This window comes from Oncorhynchus masou, chromosome 9 (assembly GCF_036934945.1).
Source record: "Oncorhynchus masou masou isolate Uvic2021 chromosome 9, UVic_Omas_1.1, whole genome shotgun sequence".
Classification (NCBI taxonomy): Eukaryota; Metazoa; Chordata; class Actinopteri; order Salmoniformes; family Salmonidae; genus Oncorhynchus; species Oncorhynchus masou.
This window is the reverse complement of record NC_088220.1, coordinates 64,332,460-64,352,375: the sequence shown is the minus strand read 5'-3', so window position 1 is coordinate 64,352,375 and position 19,916 is coordinate 64,332,460. Positions and strand designations below refer to the sequence as shown.

Here is a 19,916-nt window from a genome sequence, read left to right as displayed (position 1 = left end):
CCAACAAGACTCTACATAGAGCTGGCCTCCCGGCCAAACTGATAAATCGGGGGAGAAGAGCCTTGGTCAAGGAGATGACCAAGAATCCGATGGTCACTGATTCTCTAGTCTGATTAAACCAAGATTGAACACCTTGGCCTGAATGCAAAGCATCGTGTCTGGAGGAAGCTTGGCACCATCCCTACAGTGAAGCATGGTGGTGGCAGTATCATGCTGTGGGGATGTTTTTCAGTGGCAGGGACTGGGAGACTAGTCAGGATCAAGGGAAAGATGAACGGCGCAAAGTACAGACAGATCTTTGATGAAAACCTTGATCCCCGATCAATTCATCATGTTTTCAGTAATCACCAATCAGTCCCTATCTGATTTAGGACTAGTGTGCTCTGACCCAATTGGATGGCAGATAAACAACCATCACCATTAAAGGCTAAGTATTTCTACACTGTGTTTTTACCAAAACATAAAAACATAAGCTATACATTTTTCCCTGAGAGAGAGAGAGAGAGAGAGAGAGAAAAAAAAAAATGTCCAAGGAATTGGCACACTAGTCCTCAGATCCTCAAAAGGTTCTACAGCTGCACCATCGAGAGCATCCTGACCGGTTGCATCCCTGGTATGGCACCTGTTTGGCCTCCAACCACAAGGCACTACAGAGGGTAATGTGAACGACCCAGTACATCACTAGGGCCAAGTTTCCTGCCATCCAGGACCTCTATACAAGGCGGTGTCAGAGGAAGACCCTAAAAATGATCAAAGACTCCAGCCAACCTAGTTATAAACTGTTCTCTCTGCTACTGCACTGCAAGCGGCACCGGAGTGCAGTTCGGGGCAGGGCTCAGTGTGGGCGGAGTCTTATGTTTGACCCCGCCCACCAGTTTATTTGTCGGTCTCGATGTGGGCGGTGTCAAATGTTTGGCCCCGCCCACTCTTGACCCCACCCATCTTTTTTTGTCAGGTTTGACAGTCACACACTGAATACAAACACACAAGTTTGTGTAAGGCACACGTTCAATATAAACGTATTTCATTTTTGAAGATCGTAAGAAATATTATATAAAGTGGTACCAGCACATGTGTTGTAACACTTTTTACTTCATGCTATATTTGAGACAAGCTACTGATATTGTTGCAGTGAACAACAGACTTGTTATGTATGTCATGCACTGTTCAAATTGTGTTGATAAATGTTATAACTTTGTAATTACATTATTTCATTGAGCATACACAGTTACTACCCATCCTGATTTATAATGTTATTTACTTTCCTCATGAGAATGGAGACAGACTATACAATGTAGACATACTGACAAGCTGAATGTGCTTTGTACATGAAGTTATACCAGCTCCAGTGAAGAGATCAGAGACTCGGGTGACTTCTACGTCATCTTTACTAAACATAACACAATTAACAATTGAAACAATTAACACAATAGACAAAATAAGATTTCACCACTTCACTCCTGCTCCTCTAAAGAGGCAGAGAGTCATTTTCTTGTTGTCAACTGCCTCCACATAGAACATCTCATAATCTCTCTGTAACATTAATGGTTCCTTGAGGAGAACATTTGTCTCGTCATCCAGGCCATTATACAACTGTAGTTCTTTAAGGGTTGTAATGTGGTCTTCCCCGTCCATCCCAATTACAATAGGGAGGGGAACAGTGCCTTTAAATGTTTGGAGTTCACATCACCTTGCTACCTCTAGGGTGTCGCTTAGAAGAAAATCTGCTTCCTTGAAGAAAAAGGAAGAATAAATATTAAGAGTAGTGCCTCATTGGGTGATCAAGACAAATTGCACCCTACTTTCACAATACCACCATGCGAATAAAAGCCCCTATTACTAAAGGGGTTTTCAGTGATATCTATAATAACTAAACAAGTCATCACAGCTATTATATCTTGCCATGCATCAAGTCTTCAACATTACACACAGTTGACTACATACCCAGTTCACAGCTCCCAGTTCGCCGTATCGTTAAGAAAGAAAACAGATTGTGGTCATTAAGTAATGTAAGGGAACCTCTAGGGATGTGTGTACAAGAATGCACCTTACTTTAGCTAATAGCCTATACAGTACCTGATCCTGCAGAGCTGGATGCTGATGTGACATGCTGTGACTTCATGGGGGGAGGTCTTTTACATCATTCTGAAATATATATATATGTAGAAGACACCCCCCACAGGAATATATTTCAGGATGTAGAAGACATCCCCCAGGAATATATTTCAGGATGTAGAAGACATCCCCCAGGAATATATTTCAGGATGTAGAAGACATCCCCCAGGAATATATTTCAGGATGTAGAAGACATCCCCCAGGAATATATTTCAGGATGTAGAAGACATCCCCCAGGAATATATTTCAGGATGTAGAAGACATCCCCCAGGAATATATTTCAGGATGTAGAAGACATCCCCAGGAATATATTTCAGGATGTAGAAGACATCCCCAGGAATATATTTCAGGATGTAGAAGACATCCCCCTCAGGAATATATTTCAGGATGTAGAAGACATCCCCCTCAGGAATATATTTCAGGATGTAGAAGACATCCCCCAGGAATATATTTCAGGATGTAGAAGACATCCCCCAGGAATATATTTCAGGATGTAGAAGACATCCCCCAGGAATATATTTCAGGATGTAGAAGACATCCCCCAGGAATATATTTCAGGATGTAGAAGACATCCCCCAGGAATATATTTCAGGATGTAGAAGACATCCCCCAGGAATATATTTCAGGATGTAGAAGACATCCCCCAGGAATATATTTCAGGATGTAGAAGACATCCCCCTCAGGAATATATTTCAGGATGTAGAAGACATCCCCCTCAGGAATATATTTCAGGATGTAGAAGACATCCCCCTCAGGAATATATTTCAGGATGTAGAAGACATCCCCCTCAGGAATATATTTCAGGATGTAGAAGACATCCCCCAGGAATATATTTCAGGATGTAGAAGACACCCCCCACAGGAATATATTTCAGGATGTAGAAGACACACCCCTCAGGAATATATTTCAGGATGTAGAAGACATCCCCCTCAGGAATATATTTCAGGATGTAGAAACATCCCCCCCCAGGAATATATTTCAGGATGTAAAAGACTCCGCCCCCCCAAGAAGTCAGAGCATGTCACGTCAGCATCCAGCTCTGCAGGAGTTTGATGTATGAATTGTGTATGTACTGTAAAAACTGTAGGAAACAGGTCCCAAGAACTGTCAAGAATAATAAAGAAGAAAAAGTATGAGCAATAACATTAGTGTGCTTTACATACTGCAAGAACAGAAATAATAACTTTTCATATGTTATAACAGAAAATAGGACAAATATAATATACTGAATAGCATCTTACCATGAAAACAAACACCCCACAGTTGTTTGAGAAACCTTGCTTTGGTAGGCCCTGTGGTGTGAACAAGGTACACGTTTCAATAAAGGAATGACAATCAAATGGCACAGTTCAGTGGAATCATTTCAAGAAATACCTAACCTGAACATCATCCACACCAAAAGTCCTCCAAGCTCCAGGGGACAAGATCCGAGCAATGTTTCTGTGAACACAGTGTATGTGAAAGTAAAGATCAAGTACAATCCAACAGCTTTTTATACTCCAGCATGCATAACAGCTTTGAACACAGTTGCAACCGAATTTTTGCGGGGGGTCACAATGAGAGAGAGAAGAACTGCACCACTGATAATGTTATCTATGGTTCTGTTTCCATCTGTTTAATGCACCGAATGGGAAATGATGTATCATACATGTATGTAAGTACATACATATTTTACATAGTACATATTACTTTAAATAAAACAGAGCCACAGATCAAAATAAAATAAAATGGACAAGTGGTCTAAAACTGAACTACCACTATCCAGATGGGATGAAGCCGGGTGCGACTTTCATCTCTCCAGCCAGTGCCATGGCAGGATCTAGAAAGAAAATCTCACTAGCTTGTGGCCTCAGTATCTGTTAAATGTGTTCAAATACAAACAGACACATTTTGACATACAACTTTCAAACCTATAACATTAAAGTTGTAGGGTGTGTACTGAAAAAGCATTGTAATTCTAGCAAAGAATAAGATCGGAAACGAGCAACTTCATTTTACAGTAAACAATCAATAACAAAGGAAAAACTACATTTACTTACACATATTGTCCAATATTTTTTATCCATATAGGTTAGGTTCGTTTAAGATTCGCTTTCGTTGACGTTGCGACCTTCGATGTGAACCTCAGCTTGGGTGACCTTGAAGGAGAAGGGAAGGGTTAAACGAGTTTGACTCCGCCCACATTGATCCCGGCCCGCTTCTCGACTATTTACATTGTGTCCCCCCCTCATGCATTTTTTAGTCACTTTAATAACTCTACCTACATGTACATATTACCTCAACTAACCGGTGGACCCGCACATTGACTCTGTACCGGTACCCCCCTGTATATAGTCTCGCTATTGTTATTTTACTGCTGCTCTTTAATTACTTGTTACTTTTATTTCTTAGTTTTATCCGTATTTTTTAAAAACTGCGTTGTTATTTAGGGGTTCGTAAGTAAGCATTTCACTGTAAGGTATACCTCCACTTGTTGTATGTGTGTGACTAATACAATTTGATTTTATTTGACTAGTGATCCTTGTCATGTGTCAATCATGCATGTAACGGTACCAACCACATTTCTAAACCAAATTCCAGCATCTCCCAGAGCCTGAAAAAAATGAAGATCTTGATGATAAGGCTAACATGCCAAGAAAACAAGATATTACATTGAGTTACATAAGTTATTGTCTTTTATTTGGCACTTTTCATTTCTGTGAATAATACTGCCCTCTATACACGGAATTTGAATGTAGGTGATAATAAGATAATTGTACAATTTTCCTTCAAATGGAGGGCTGAACATTCAGACTTTGCCAGCAAACACCGGAGAAAACGGAGCAAGCCTACTCAGAGACGGACGGAGAGGGTGCAATGATGAGACAGAGCGGACCCACTGCGCTACTTTCTTTATTCTACCTTAAGGGCAGGATGGCGAAAGTCTACATTCGCTGAGGAAGTGGCGTAAATTGAAAGGTCTTCACAGATAAGACCGGAGAAAGGCAGGAATTTTACTGCAGCTCCCAAACACTACGGGAAAGCGCGGGAATATATTATTGGATTATTTATACGGATCGAAACGCATCAAAATCCACGTTTTTAATGAAGATTTGAGGACCCAGCGCCTTATCCGACTTCAGAGACGAAATTTGAATCTAAATAACTTATTGTGATAAGGAAAGAGTTGAACGAATATGATATGATCCATCCGAGTTCGTTCGAGAAGGAATTTAGATTGCACTTTAAACATTATTAACTCTCTATTTGGAGATAGGCTGTGAGCACAGTCGTTTTGCCCCAAAAATTTGTAATAGCTGTTTTGCATTCATTTGAAGTGAGTGTAAAAATGATGGTTATCAACGATTGAAACGAGCTCTACGGTACCTCTCACAAGCCGAACAGTAGGGTGTTTTGCTTTTGAAATGATATTTTCAATGCATTTGTTCGCAATGCGTAACGTTACTCTTGCGTGTTTTCCAAATCCTGCTTGAAAAGGTCTGTCCCATAGACTAGCCTACTCAACGGGATGAGAGGAGACTAACGTTCGTTGACTATTTTATACATCACAACTGAATGTGTTGGCTGAACGGCAACCGCGACAAGAGGAGCTACAGACGCATCATAAAACAAAGAAACATTTAAAACTTTTATTTTGATAACTTCGAAAATAGAGAGCGCACGTTTAGTCTGGAATACAAGAATAGATGATTCTCAAAAGACAGAGGACGACATAAATCTTCCACCATGTTCAAAGGTGGTAAGTGTGCTTTAACTTTTTATCATCGTCAGTCCGACTGAGTTATTATTATGCCAAAAACACCCTGTGGTTGATCAGTATTTTCCGCCAATGAATAGTGCGCAAATGACTACAAGGTGTTATGTTATCATGTCTGCTGCTATGGGTGATGAAACATATGATGATACAGTACACCAGCACGATAGGCTAATGATTCTTGCAGGTAATGGGCGAGAACGTGTCAGTTTATTGCGACGATGAAATGGTTTCCAGATTTGCACAACATTAAGCCCTGTGTGCGCGAGCCTGGCGGAATGAAATATTCAGACATAGGCCTACCACGAATACTATATTTGATATTAACGGCTGATGCCGCAGTGCAGTTTATGAGTTGTGTCCAGTCTCTGTCTCTCGGATAAGCATTATGTGCGTTGTGATTATAGCATTCTTGGGCATTGATCTAGGGCTGGCTATGTGATATGGACAAGACAGGCGCGGCATAATGCTTTATGAAGGATACATTTGGGTGGTCAGTAACCAGAATAAAATATTTTCCTTTTAAATTGACAGTTGCTCATGACTTTATATAGAATTCAAACATTGATTTATGCTGACAATGTCACGACCTGAACCACTCCTGACCACACATGAACATACATTAACCCCGTCTATCCCCATGTCATTCCACACGCACACACGATTTCCATGTTCTCATTGAATCTGTTGCTGAAGAGAACAGTCATATTATTTAACCCTGAGTAGAAATGGTCAAAGAATTCTTAATGCCTTAGTAATACTATTGTAATTGGTCTGCTGGTTTTGATGCGATCTTTCTGATATTTTGCTCCCTTGATTATTTGACTCCTTTGATTGTTTCAATATGAAGATTATATAATTGAAGACAAACAATTTCTAAAATCTTTCATCATTTTACTTCTGAAAATGGTTCCCCTCATTTCGCCCAGCATCAATAGAAGGCCACTGTTTGGCTTTCAACTATGTGTCACTGACTGCTTTCAACTCCTTTAATGCATGCAGCACTAGTGTAGCTCTCCCTGACAGTCATCATCAGATTGATTATTGATCCAGGGTTGAAGATGTGACGTCTCTATGATGAACTCACATAGCCAGTAACTAACTGTCTGTGCTTCAAGGACCCTGATCATTATGAACAGACTCTTAGAACTCTTAGAATCAAGTTAGCTTGGAGGTTAAAACAGTTAAACACTTAAAACAGGAGGTTACAGATGTAGGATCTTAATTTGAGCCAGATTTCTACAGGATAATAATCCTGCAGCAAAGAAAATGTGAATTATTATGTGCATTATAATTAATTTCATTTTTGTAGGGGTTGATACATTTTTTTGTAAGGGAAAATCAAGTCTGGAAAACAAACTTCAGAAGCCTTTTTAAACCTGAAATACACTACATATTTTACATTTCCTGCATTGCAGGAAAGTTATCCTGCAACAGGGTGATCAAATTAAGATCCTACATATGTTGTTTGAGTGAGTTAGAAGTTAGAGTGTTTTAGTGCATAATGTATGACTGAATTCCAGGCCACTCTGCATACTGTCTGTCAGCTGCTGTTTTCATGGTCATGTAAATTTAATTCATTTTACCTCTATTTAACTATGCAAGTCAGTTAAGAACAAATTCTTGTTTTCAATGACAGTCTAGGAACAGTGGGTTAACTGCCTTGCTCAGGGGCAGAATGACATATTTTTACCTTGTCAGCTTGGGGATTTGATCTTGCAACCTTTACGGTTATAAGTTCAACTCTCTAATCACTAGGCTACCCAGTGCCTCTAAATGCTGCTCATGGTCATGGTCATTGTATGGCTATTATTGTGGTACACTTTACAGTTGTATTTGCTGTGCAGGATACTAACCCACAATGAGAACACTTCAAATAACATGCATGGCATGACCAATATAGTCAGGATGGCTATAAAAAAAGTGTTTGTTTGGCCAAGAAACATACAATTATTTTATTGCAAATGTACTAACATATTTGCAATAAAATGTCATGACAAAGTTGTGTTGGTACTCTTGAATGTGCTTTCTTGCTTTTGAAGTCAGTCGACCGTGACCACGCACAATTGACCCAGCTTCGTACAGGTTCGGGCGGGGGGGGGGGCGTTTGGCCGGCCGCGATGTCGTTGTCCCATAGGAACAAGTCAGAAGATGTTTGGTGAGTTAGACGTACAGTATACGCCCTGAACAACATGTTGTGGGGAGTCTGGTTGATGCATCCGGCCTGACATTTGGTGAGTGACACATTTCCCGTTCAAATTGAGTTACTGAGAGTGTGGCATGACAGCAGAAGCACTACTCAGGTTGACAAGAGAAGTCATGACTAGCTGTGTAATCATTACCATGTGATTAGTCTCGGAAACCCTGGCTTCTCACATTCTGTTCCAATAGTTGAGTCAACAAGACGAGATTTGAAAGGATGACGCCATGAGAATACCAAGTAATGGACTGGAGCTGAACATGGCTGGAGCTGAACATGGCATCATGGGTATTGACATTACACATCTTTTGTCACCCAATGGATGATTTGTATGTAGCTGCACCAGAGTAGTAAGCCTACCAACCTGATCTGAGTTTTGTTGAAGTTGTATGGAATCCAAAGTAAGTCTGGTCAATAAGCCGACATGATGTGGAAATGTTCTCTGTCTAGGCATGCAGTACATTGTCTATGTATGCAAAGTGATGCAGGTGTGCCATGCCAGTCCTATCTGTGTGTGAACAGCATGTGTGTCTGAGTCTGCTGTCCCTGTTTTTGGTTTCTGTCCCTATTACTAATCCCTGTGTGTGTGGCCCTCTTGCTCAGTGCTAGTGGTCTGTTGTCCTTCTCTGCTTCCCTGGGTTGCAGTGTCACAGCTGATGGGATCTGATTACTATGCAGGTTATAAAAGTAAATATATATAAACTCCCAGTAATTTATTGGTTAAACCGTCAACGTTTTGGCATCACTGTGCCTTCTTCAGGGTGACCCTGTGATCAGTGATGCCGAAACGATGGTGTTTTACCCAATAAATTACTGGGAGTTTATGTATGTAGAGCGACTCTTTATTTATTTGTATAGCTTACAGTTTATTTGCCCTTAGTCAGCACCTCTACACTAAATAATTTTATCTCGGCGTGTGCCAACTCAAGGTTCTATTATACTATGCAGGTTATACCATCTCTCTCTCTCTCTCTCTCTCTCTCTCTCTCTCTCTCTCTCTCTTCTTTCTCTCTCTCTCTCTCTCTCTCTCTCTCTCTTCCTCTCTCTCTCTCTCTCTCTCTTTCTTTCTTTCTCCCTCTCTTTCTTTCTTTCTTTCTTTCTTTCTTTCTTTCTTTCTTTCTTTCTTTCGCCCTCTCTCTCTCTGTCTGTCTGTCTGTCTGTCTGTCTGTCTGTCTGTCTGTCTGTCTGTCTGTCTGTCTCTCTCTCCATACCCAGTCATCCATGGAACAGACACTGGGGAGATGTGTCAGAGTAGTGCTGCGATAGATAGAGGGAGGTGTGATGTTCACTGTATATACCCTGCTGTGATGTGCTATAATTGCTGGTGCATGTCACTCAGGTTTATAGGGGGGCTGGATACAGGGTTTCCTTGGCCATTTTGAGACTTTCCTGTCTCTACACATTCATGATTTCACCCACTCACCTGAACCCCCCCCCACACACACACACACACACACACACACACACACATGCACACACACACGCACACGCACACGCACACTTGTCCATTGACATTCTGTAAGCACTATACCCACAGTGTTAGTTTGTACTTTTCATTTGTGTTCATCCTCTGCATAAAGCAGACATTCAGATTGACAAGGTTTTTACAAAATAACTTATTGGGAAATGTGTCTGATCAACATAAAGCACTGCTCAGACTCCTATAATCTAAAGAATGTACTTTGAGAGAAGAAAACATTGCAAATCTAGCAAGATGTCAGCTTGTGTAGCCTAACTGTACTCTGATGTTGAATGAATGCTAATTATTTGAAAATTGTGATAGTTCTCCCTCTCTAATACAGCATCTAAGACGAACAAAAAGCCCAACGCTTCCTTCATCATTCAGCTCCATCACCACAGAATATACAGAGATAATTGTTTGAGCAATCAAATTTAGGAGCATAGAGTAATCACGCTCTGTAAATCATCTCTAATTACGTGCCAGAGTAGTAGCACATTGCCTATTGAGTTGGCCCTGTTGTTTTCCATTACAGGCAGTACATTGTGGAGGGGACAACAGAGAGGATTTACCAATAATGAGCCCAGTAGAACACAATGTAAAGGACTAAGGAAAACACCTGTGGCCCCAGTCAGTCAGCTCTCAGTCTCCTGCCCTGCCTACTCCCAGGGTTCACTGAGTGGGTCCTAGGGAACTCAGCTCAGCCTCACAGCTCCCACTCAGTCAGCTCTCAGTCAGTCAGCTCTCAGCAGCACCAGGGAGACAAGCTGATCAAATAACCAACTATCAACCTCTCAGGCATCAAGAGGCCCTCCACGACTATCTGTCTGTCAGAGATGGTTTTTCACCCAGAGATGTGTCCCTGTCTAGAGAGATAATATCATCTCCTAGACATCACCAGTCACCTTTCTAGATACCTTCAGCAGAGGTCTATACTCACAGTCAGGGGGAATTTACATCTATCTTTGTCACTGAAGGACAAACAGCAGTCTGGCCAGAGCTGCAATCACATAGACAGTGCCCTGAGGCAAAGCCTCCCCAGAACAATGATTTGATATCACCATGGATTTACACAGCACAGTATCTGACTCTAAATACCCATCTGTCACTTTATGTGTGGAGAACATTCAGACATACATTTACATTTTACATTTAAGTCATTTGGCAGACGCTCTTATCCAGAGCGACTTACAAATTGGTGAATTCACCTTATGACATCCAGTGGAACAGCCACTTTACAATAGTGCATCTAAATCATTTAAGGGGAGGGGGGGGGTGAGAAGGATTACTTTATCCTATCCTAGGTATTCCTTAAAGAGGTGGGGTTTCAGGTGTCTCCGGAAGGTGGTGATTGACTCCGCTGTCCTGGCGTCGTGAGGGAGTTTGTTCCACCATTGGGGGGCCAGAGCAGCGAACAGTTTTGACTGGGCTGAGCGGGAACTGTACTTCCTCAGTGGTAGGGAGGCGAGCAGGCCAGAGGTGGATGAACGCAGTGCCCTTGTTTGGGTGTAGGGCCTGATCAGACAGCCAGACCAAATGAGGGAACTTATTCTGTGACTTATATTTAAAGAGGCCATTTGAATAGAACATAATCATCTCCTAACATGATGTCATGATTGCACTACAGCTTATTGTGATGCAAATTATTCCTGTGGTTGTAGATTGTGGGCTAGGTATGAGGGGTGCTGTGGGTTTAGGGTTGGGTATGAGGTGTGTTATGGGCTATGTATGAGGGTTCCTGTGGGTTTACGGTTGGGTATGAGGCGTGCTGTGGGCTGTGTATGAGGGTGCTGTGGGTTTAGGGCTGTGTATGAGGCGTGCTGTGGGCTGGGTATGAAGCTTGCTGTGGGCTGTGTATGTGGTGTGCTATGGGTTTAGGGCTAGGTATGAGGCGTGCTGTGGGTTTAGGGCTGGGTATGAGGGGTGCTGTGGGTTTAGGGCTGGGTATGAGGGGGTGCTGTGGGTTTAGGGCTGGGTATGAGGGGTGCTGTGGGTTTAGGGCTGGGTATGAGGGGGTGCTGTGGGTTTAGGGCTATGTAGACAGGAGTGTAGGGGGGATGTGAAGAGGAGAGTATAGAGTGGAGCAAAAACATAAACCTCAGCCTGATCCCTTAAATCTTTCTAAGCTCCCTGAAAAACAGAAAGTGAATCCAGGGTGAGAACAGTGTTGCCAATCCTAATCTGACGCTTGTTTAAAAATGTCTATTTTAAGACTCTCTTCCTGTCTCTTTTGATAACAAAAAAAGAACACACACACACACACACTCACACTCACACTCACACACACACACACACACACACACACACACACACACACACACACACACACACACACACACACACACACACACACACACACACACACACACACACACACACACACACACACACACACACACACACACACACACACACACACTTGCCCAAGCACACTCAAACACACACATATCGATTCTCTAATCTCCCATTTTTAGCATACCCTCTAATACAAATCAGGGTAGGGCAATACAAAACTTTTGAGCAGGCTGATTTGTCTATTTGTAGCCTATCTGACCCTGTCCATATGAGACATCATCTCAGGTAGTTGACTGAGTACTACTTCTCATTGGAGAGCTGAGGCTTAATCATTAGACTGCTATCCTACACACCTCTGACGCTGGCAGTGCATGCCAAACACCTCATTTAGTTGAAGGAGATTCATCCAATCATAGGGCCAGTTACTTAGTGGCCGATACATGATGGTGTTACCATGGAAGCCTCTGGCACTATTCAACAACATGATACTTAACAGAGGATGACAAATAATTGCAGAGAGAGAGCGTGAGTGGGTGTGGGTGTGTGTGTGGGTGTGTGTATGGGTGTGGGTGTGTGTGTGTATGGGTGTGGGTGGGTGTGTGTATGGATGTGGGTGTGTGTGAGACGATAGCAGCTCTGACTGGTATGCATGTCACTTATTTCATGAACTGCTGATACTCTGGAAGCCATTTTCACGCTTCCCTGTCAACCATTTCACACCAAATTAGGGCAGACGGCTCTGCATGGCTTCCAAAAGTGGATGTTCTCTTCCTACAGTATAAGGTCAAACTCCTCTCCTATTCATGCAGTCTATAGAGTTATCTTGAATGATTTAATACACAGTACATTTTAACTGGACGCAGAGGCGGAAAATAAATCTACAAAATTCTCCCTTATCTCAGTTTACCCTTTAGATTCACCTGAGTCTTCAGTAAACATCATCTTCCTGCCTTTGTAATGGAAATGTGATGCAGGGCCAGGCATTACCGGATGATAATGAGGTGAAAGAGACAAACAACCTCAGCCCTGTTGGTTTTTGTAATATGAATAATTCATTTCTGATTAAGTGGCTAATTGGAGTTTAAAGGTCATGTCAATGGGAATGCCATAGATCTTATGAGAGGAGGGGAGGTAGATAGATAAGAGAGAAGGGAGGGACATAGGAAAAGGAGAAGACAGTCCAGTTGACAGTAATCCCAGGTGTTCTCCTGTTACTCTGACAGCTCTTCCTGAGCCCTATTCCCCAGGATACATCACCTTTGTGTGCTGAGGACAGAGATTCAGGCACAGCAACTCCCCTCCGACCTGGGGCATCAGTCTGCCCTTTTGGCATTGAGAGTTAGCACTTCCATAACAAGATGAAAAGGCTCATCACCAGAGAAAGATGAGGAGGTGTGGGGTTTGGATTCACCGGTGTTTGAAGCCTATAGTGACAAGATACAGACATGTAGAATGCTTATATAATACACACATATTACAAACCACACACATGCAGATATGCACACAAACACACACAAGCAAGGACACACAAATTCACTGAGATATACTGTCTTGTATAGTGTGTTCCATTCCCTGTGTACTGATTGTGACTCCTTTTAACGATTAATCTGGTTTATTATGCCCCTGTTTAATCTCCCACTCCATCCATGTCACATACAGACCTCATATATCCCAAGATGGTTTACTTGAAAACAATGGGCTAATTAAGTCTCCAGTTGTAGGCTACCGTATTGGATGCAGTAATGCAATTTCACGATTGCTCCAAAATTATAGCTTCTATACTTGGATTCTCTGCAAAATTAAAAACAGTCCGCAGGGAATTCGAACCATGAAAAACACAAACCAATCTTCTAAATGCAGGAACTACTCTCTCCTCTCCTTTCCTTTCCTATCCCTCTCTCTGACTAAGCCCACCTCCTACTCTATAACTCAAATAGCTCTCGTCTCCCCCGTACTTCCCTTCCCTTAATGAGGCAGGGTGCTGTGACAGGCGTGGCTGTAAAGTGCGGAGTGGATATGTTAGGTGGAATGTTATATGTGCTCTTACCTCTTCCGGGGCCCCGGCTGTGGCTGTGAGGGGCCGATGGGTGTTCAGCTCAACAAAGGGCCCCAGCCTGTGCAGATTAACAGTGGTGCTGTAATGTATTCACAGAGTTGCTGATGATATTGCTGTTATACAGCACTCTCTCTCCCAACACAAACTCCCACTCAAACCTCCAACTGGGAGGATGGGCACCAAAATGACAAGAGATGATTAATTGTGGGATGTCAATTTGAATCCGGTCCGGTTCTATGACTAAAACTAAATGAGTTGACAGGTTTGTTTAAAGAGAGTGTGGTTTGATCTCAGGTACAGAATAGAATGAATGTTCTTGGACTGCAGCAGAAAAGTGTTTTCTTGTGGTTAATATTTGAAGAGAGGAATGATGAGATACTGGCTCCAGATGCTGTCTTGCATAATGGCTTGAGGAGGACAAGTGGATTGTTTGTAGTTGTACATCGGAGCGTTAACTAGGGAGAGGAATCAGTCGTATGTTAAGGACAGGACATTGGGGCTGATGGAATAGTAGTCATGACAGAATATGGGCCAGTCTGTTCTCTCTAGATCCAAGCGTTTCTGTATTTAAAGACCCCTCTATTGTTTTAGAGCAGGTCTTAGATTCAGTCATTTACCCAAGTACAATGTCTTTGTTAACCTTAATAAAGCTCAGACTATGGAGACAGAATGGCATGGAATTACTGACCTCAACCCATTTTCTCACGTCTGGCCGGTATCACACAGAATGTGGGTTGCTAGTTTCGAGCACCTCTCAATATGCTTTTAAGTCATCCAACATTGGAGTTAAATCTATTTCTGGCACAGAGACTCTCTGCATGCGTGTGTACTCTGAATGAGAATTGGGTCCTTGACATTTGCCCATGTTTTCCTCTTCCAACAAGCCTTGCCCTTCAGTGCTGGCAGGCACTAACATTGGTCCAATAGGAGCCTGTTTGAGAGTGGTTGATTAAGACCTTGGCATCACCAACACTGGGTGGCACACACACAATGGAGGTGCCAGGTGCTGTTTTGTGCGGCTGAAGTGTTAATTAGACCTGTACTTGGTAAAGAACACAGGAGCCATGGCTGAGATGTGGTATAGGTTGTGGTGTAGGCTGGGATGTGGCTGGGATGTGGTATAGGATGTGGTATAGGATGTGGTATAGGATGTGGTATAGGCTGTGGTATAGGATGTGGTATAGGCTGGGATGTGGTATAGGATGTGGTATAGGATGTGGTATAGGATGTGGTATAGGATGTGGTATAGGATGTGGTATAGGATGTGGTATAGGCTGTGGTATAGGATGTGGTATAGGCTGGGATGTGGCTGGGATGTGGTATAGGATGTGGTATAGGATGTGGTATAGGATGTAGTATAGGATGTGGTATAGGATGTGGAATAGGATGTGGTATAGGATGTGGTATAGGATGTGGTATAGGATGTGGTATAGGATGTGGTATAGGCTGGGATGTGGTAAATGATGTGGTATAGGATGTGGTATAGGCTGTGGTATAGGCTGTGGTATAGGCTGGGATGTGGCTGGGATGTGGTATAGGATGTGGTATAGGATGTGGTATAGGATGTGGTATAGGTTGTAGTATAGGATGTGGTATAGGATGTGGTATAGGATGTGGTATAGGATGTGGTATAGGATGTGGTATAGGATGTGGTATAGGATGTAGTATAGGATGTGGTATAGGATGTGGTATAGGATGTGGTATAGGATGTGGTATAGGATGTGGTATAGGATGTGGTATAGGATGTAGTATAGGATGTGGTATAGGATGTGGTATAGGATGTGGTATAGGATGGGATGTGGCTGGGATGTGGCTGGGATGTGGTATAGGATGTAGTATAGGCTGGGATGTGGCTGGGATGTGGTATAGGATGTGGCTGGGATGTGGCTGGGATGTGGTATAGGCTGGGATGTGGCTGGGATGTGGCTGGGATGTGGTATAGGCTGGGATGTGGCTGAGATGTGGCTGGGATGTGGTATAGGATGTGGCTGGGATATGGCTGGGATGTGGTATAGGCTGGGATGTGGCTGGGATGTGGTATAGGCTGGGATGTGGCTGAGATGTGGCTGGGATGTGGTATAGGCTGGGATGTGGCTGATATGTGGCTGAGATGTGGCTGGGATGTGGCTGGGATGTGGCTGAGATGTGGCTGGGATGTGGCTGGGATGTGGCTGAGATGTGGCTGGGATGTGGCTGAGATGTGGCTGGGATGTGGCTGGGATGTGGCTGGGATGTGGCTGAGATGTGGCTGGGATGTGGCTGGGATGTGGCTGAGATGTGGCTGGGATGTGGCTGGGATGTGGCTGAGATGTGGCTGGGATGTGGCTGGGATGTGGCTGGGATGTGGCTGAGATGTGGCTGGGATGTGGCTGGGATGTGGCTGAGATGGGATAGGCTGGGATGTGGTTGAGATGGGATGTGGCTGAGCTGGGATAGTCTGAGATGTGGCTGAGCGGGATATGGCTGAGATGTGGCTGAGCTGGGATAGTCTGGGATGTGGCTGAGCGGGATATGGCTGAGATGTGGCTGGGATGTGGCTGAGATGGGGTAGCCTGGGATGTGGCTGAGATGGGATAGGCTGGGATGTGGCTGAGATGGGATAGGCTGGGATGTGGCTGAGATGGGATAGGCTGGGATGTGGCTGACATGGGATAGGCTGGGATGTGGCTGACATGGGATAGGCTGGGATGTGGCTGAGATGGGATAGGCTGGGATGTGGCTGAGATGGGATAGGCTGGGATGTGGCTGAGATGTGGCTGGGATGTGGTATAGGATGTGGCTGGGATATGGCTGGGATGTGGTATAGGCTGGGATGTGGCTGGGATGTGGTATAGGCTGGGATGTGGCTGAGATATGGCTGGGATGTGGTATAGGCTGGGATGTGGCTGATATGTGGCTGAGATGTGGCTGGGATGTGGTATAGGCTGGGATGTGGCTGGGATATGGCTGGGATGTGGTATAGGATGTGGCTGGGATATGGCTGGGATGTGGTATAGGCTGGGATGTGGCTGGGATGTGGTATAGGCTGGGATGTGGCTGAGATGTGGCTGGGATGTGGTATAGGCTGGGATGTGGCTGATATGTGGCTGAGATGTGGCTGGGATGTGGCTGGGATGTGGCTAAGATGTGGCTGGGATGTGGCTGGGATGTGGCTGAGATGTGGCTGGGATGTGGCTGAGATGTGGCTGGGATGTGGCTGGGATGTGGCTGGGATGTGGCTGAGATGTGGCTGGGATGTGGCTGGGATGTGGCTGAGATGTGGCTGGGATGTGGCTGGGATGTGGCTGGGATGTGGCTGGGATGTGGCTGAGATGGGATGGCTGGGATGAGATGTGGCTGGGATGTGGCTGGGATGTGGCTGAGATGTGGCTGGGATGTGGCTGGGATGTGGCTGGGATGTGGCTGAGATTTGGCTGGGATGTGGCTGGGATGTGGCTGAGATGGGATAGGCTGGGATGTGGCTGGGATGTGGCTGGGATGTGGCTGGGATGTGGCTGAGATGGGATAGGCTGGGATGTGGCTGGGATGTGGCTGAGATGTGGCTGGGATGTGGCTGGGATGTGGCTGAGATGGGATAGGCTGGGATGTGGCTGAGATGGGATATGGCTGAGATGTGGCTGAGCTGGGATAGTCTGGGATGTGGCTGAGCGGGATATGGCTGAGATGTGGCTGGGATGTGGCTGAGATGGGGTAGCCTGGGATGTGGCTGAGATGGGATAGGCTGGGATGTGGCTGACATGGGATAGGCTGGGATGTGGCTGAGATGGGATAGGCTGGGATGTGGCTGACATGGGATAGGCTGGGATGTGGCTGACATGGGATAGGCTGGGATGTGGCTGAGATGGGATAGGCTGGGATGTGGCTGAGATGGGATAGGCTGGGATGTGGCTGACATGGGATAGGCTGGGATGTGGCTGAGATGGGATAGGCTGGGATGTGGCTGAGATGGGATAGGCTGGGATGTGGCTGAGCGGGATATGGCTGAGATGTGGCTGGGATGTGGCTGAGCTGGGATAGTCTGGGATGTGGCTGAGCGGGATATGGCTGAGATGTGGCTGGGATGTGGCTGAGATGGGATAGGCTGGGATGTGGCTGAGATGGGATAGGCTGGGATGTGGCTGGGATGGGATAGGCTGGGATGTGGCTGGGATGTGGCTGAGATGGGATAGGCTGGGATGTGGCTGACATGGGATAGGCTGGGATGTGGCTGGGATGTGGCTGAGATGAGATAGGCTGGGATGTGGCTGAGATGGGATAGGCTGGGATGTGGCTGAGATGGGGTAGGCTGGGATGGGATAGGCTGGGATGTGGCTGAGATGGGATAGGCTGGGATGTGGCTGACATGGGATAGGCTGGGATGTGGCTGAGATGGGATAGGCTGGGATGTGGCTGAGATGGGATAGGCTGGGATGTGGCTGAGCGGGATATGGCTGAGATGTGGCTGGGATGTGGCTGAGCTGGGATAGTCTGGGATGTGGCTGAGCGGGATATGGCTGAGATGTGGCTGGGATGTGGCTGAGATGGGATAGGCTGGGATGTGGCTGAGATGGGATAGGCTGGGATGTGGCTGGGATGGGATGGGGCTGGGATGTGGCTGAGATGGGATAGGCTGGGATGTGGCTGAGATGGGATAGGCTGGGATGTGGCTGAGATGGGGTAGGCTGGGATGGGATAGGCTGGGATGTGGCTGAGATGGGATAGGCTGGGATGTGGCTGAGATGGGGTAGGCTGGGATGGGATAGGCTGGGATGTGGCTGGGATGTGGCTGGGATGTGGCTGAGATGGGATAGGCTGGGATGTGGCTGAGATGGGATAGGCTGGGATGTGGCTGACATGGGGCTGGGAGGCTGAGATGGGATGGCTGGGATGTGGCTGAGGATGGCTGGGATGTGGCTGACTGGGATGTGGCTGGGATAGGCTGGGATGGGATAGGCTGGGATGTGGCTGAGATGGGATAGGCTGGGATGTGGCTGACATGGGATAGGCTGGGATGTGGCTGAGATGGGATAGGCTGGGGGATGGCTGGGATGTGGCTGAGATGGGATAGGCTGGGATGTGGCTGAGATGGGATAGGCTGGGATGTGGCTGACATGGGATAGGCTGGGATGTGGCTGACATGGGGATGGCTGGGATGTGGTGGCTGAGATGGGATAGGCTGGGATGTGGCTGAGATGGGATGGGATGGCTGGGATGGGATAGGCTGGGATGTGAGATGGGATGGCTGGGATGGGATAGGCTGAGATGTGGCTGAGATGGGATAGGCTGGGATGTGGCTGAGATGGGCTGGGATGGCTGGCTGAGATGGGATAGGCTGGGATGTGGCTGAGATGGGGTAGGCTGGGATGGGATGGGATGGGATGTGGCTGGGATGTGGCTGGGGATAGGCTGGGATGTGGATGGGATAGGCTGGGATGTGGCTGAGATGGGATAGGCTGGGATGTGGCTGGGATGGGATGGCTGGGATGGGATAGGCTGGGATGTGGCTGGGATAGGCTGGGATGTGGCTGAGATGGGATAGGGGATGTGGCTGGGATGTGGCTGAGGCTGGGATGGCTGTGGATGGGATAGGCTGGGATGTGGCTGAGATGGGATAGGCTGGGATGTGGCTGAGATGGGGTAGGCTGGGATGGGATAGGCTGGGATGTGGCTGAGATGGGATAGGCTGGGATGTGGCTGAGATGGGATAGGCTGGGATGTGGCTGAGATGGGGGCTAGGCTGGGATGGGCTGGGATGTGGCTGAGATGGGATAGGCTGGGATGTGGCTGAGATGGGATAGGCTGGGATGTGGCTGAGATGGGATATGGGCTGGGATGGGATAGGCTGGGATGTGGCTGAGGGGATAGGCTGGGATGTGGCTGAGATGGGATAGGCTGGGATGTGGCTGAGATGGGATAGGCTGGGATGTGGCTGGGATGCTGAGATGGGATAGGCTGGGATGTGGCTGAGATGGGATAGGCTGGGATGTGGCTGAGATGGGATAGGCTGGGATGTGGCTGAGATGGGATGGGATGGGATAGGCTGGGATGTGGCTGAGAT

At 45.9% G+C, this 19,916-nt stretch overlaps 1 protein-coding gene and 2 long non-coding RNA genes across 3 annotated transcripts in view; 1 reads left to right on the top strand and 2 right to left on the bottom strand.

Annotated features, from left to right (window-relative positions):
* Nucleotides 1-1,370: 1,370 nt before the first annotated feature.
* On the bottom strand, nucleotides 1,371-2,099 carry LOC135545291 (uncharacterized). The gene is made up of 2 exons (XR_010456449.1): nucleotides 1,945-2,099; nucleotides 1,371-1,731 (listed from the first exon to the last, which is right to left on the bottom strand). It is a non-coding gene; the product is annotated as an uncharacterized LOC135545291 (long non-coding RNA).
* Nucleotides 2,100-3,204: 1,105 nt separating this feature from the next.
* On the bottom strand, nucleotides 3,205-4,242 carry LOC135545290 (uncharacterized). Its single transcript, XR_010456448.1, has 3 exons — nucleotides 4,155-4,242; nucleotides 3,495-3,555; nucleotides 3,205-3,407 (listed from the first exon to the last, which is right to left on the bottom strand). It is a non-coding gene; the product is annotated as an uncharacterized LOC135545290 (long non-coding RNA).
* Nucleotides 4,243-4,972: 730 nt separating this feature from the next.
* LOC135546467 (reticulon-4 receptor-like 1) overlaps nucleotides 4,973-19,916 on the top strand; it is a 239,488-nt gene continuing 224,544 nt past the window's right edge. The window contains exon 1 of the mRNA XM_064974904.1: nucleotides 4,973-5,854. Within this exon, the coding sequence (XP_064830976.1) occupies nucleotides 5,842-5,854 (13 nt within the window). The 5' untranslated portion in view covers nucleotides 4,973-5,841. The remainder of the gene's footprint in view (nucleotides 5,855-19,916) is intronic.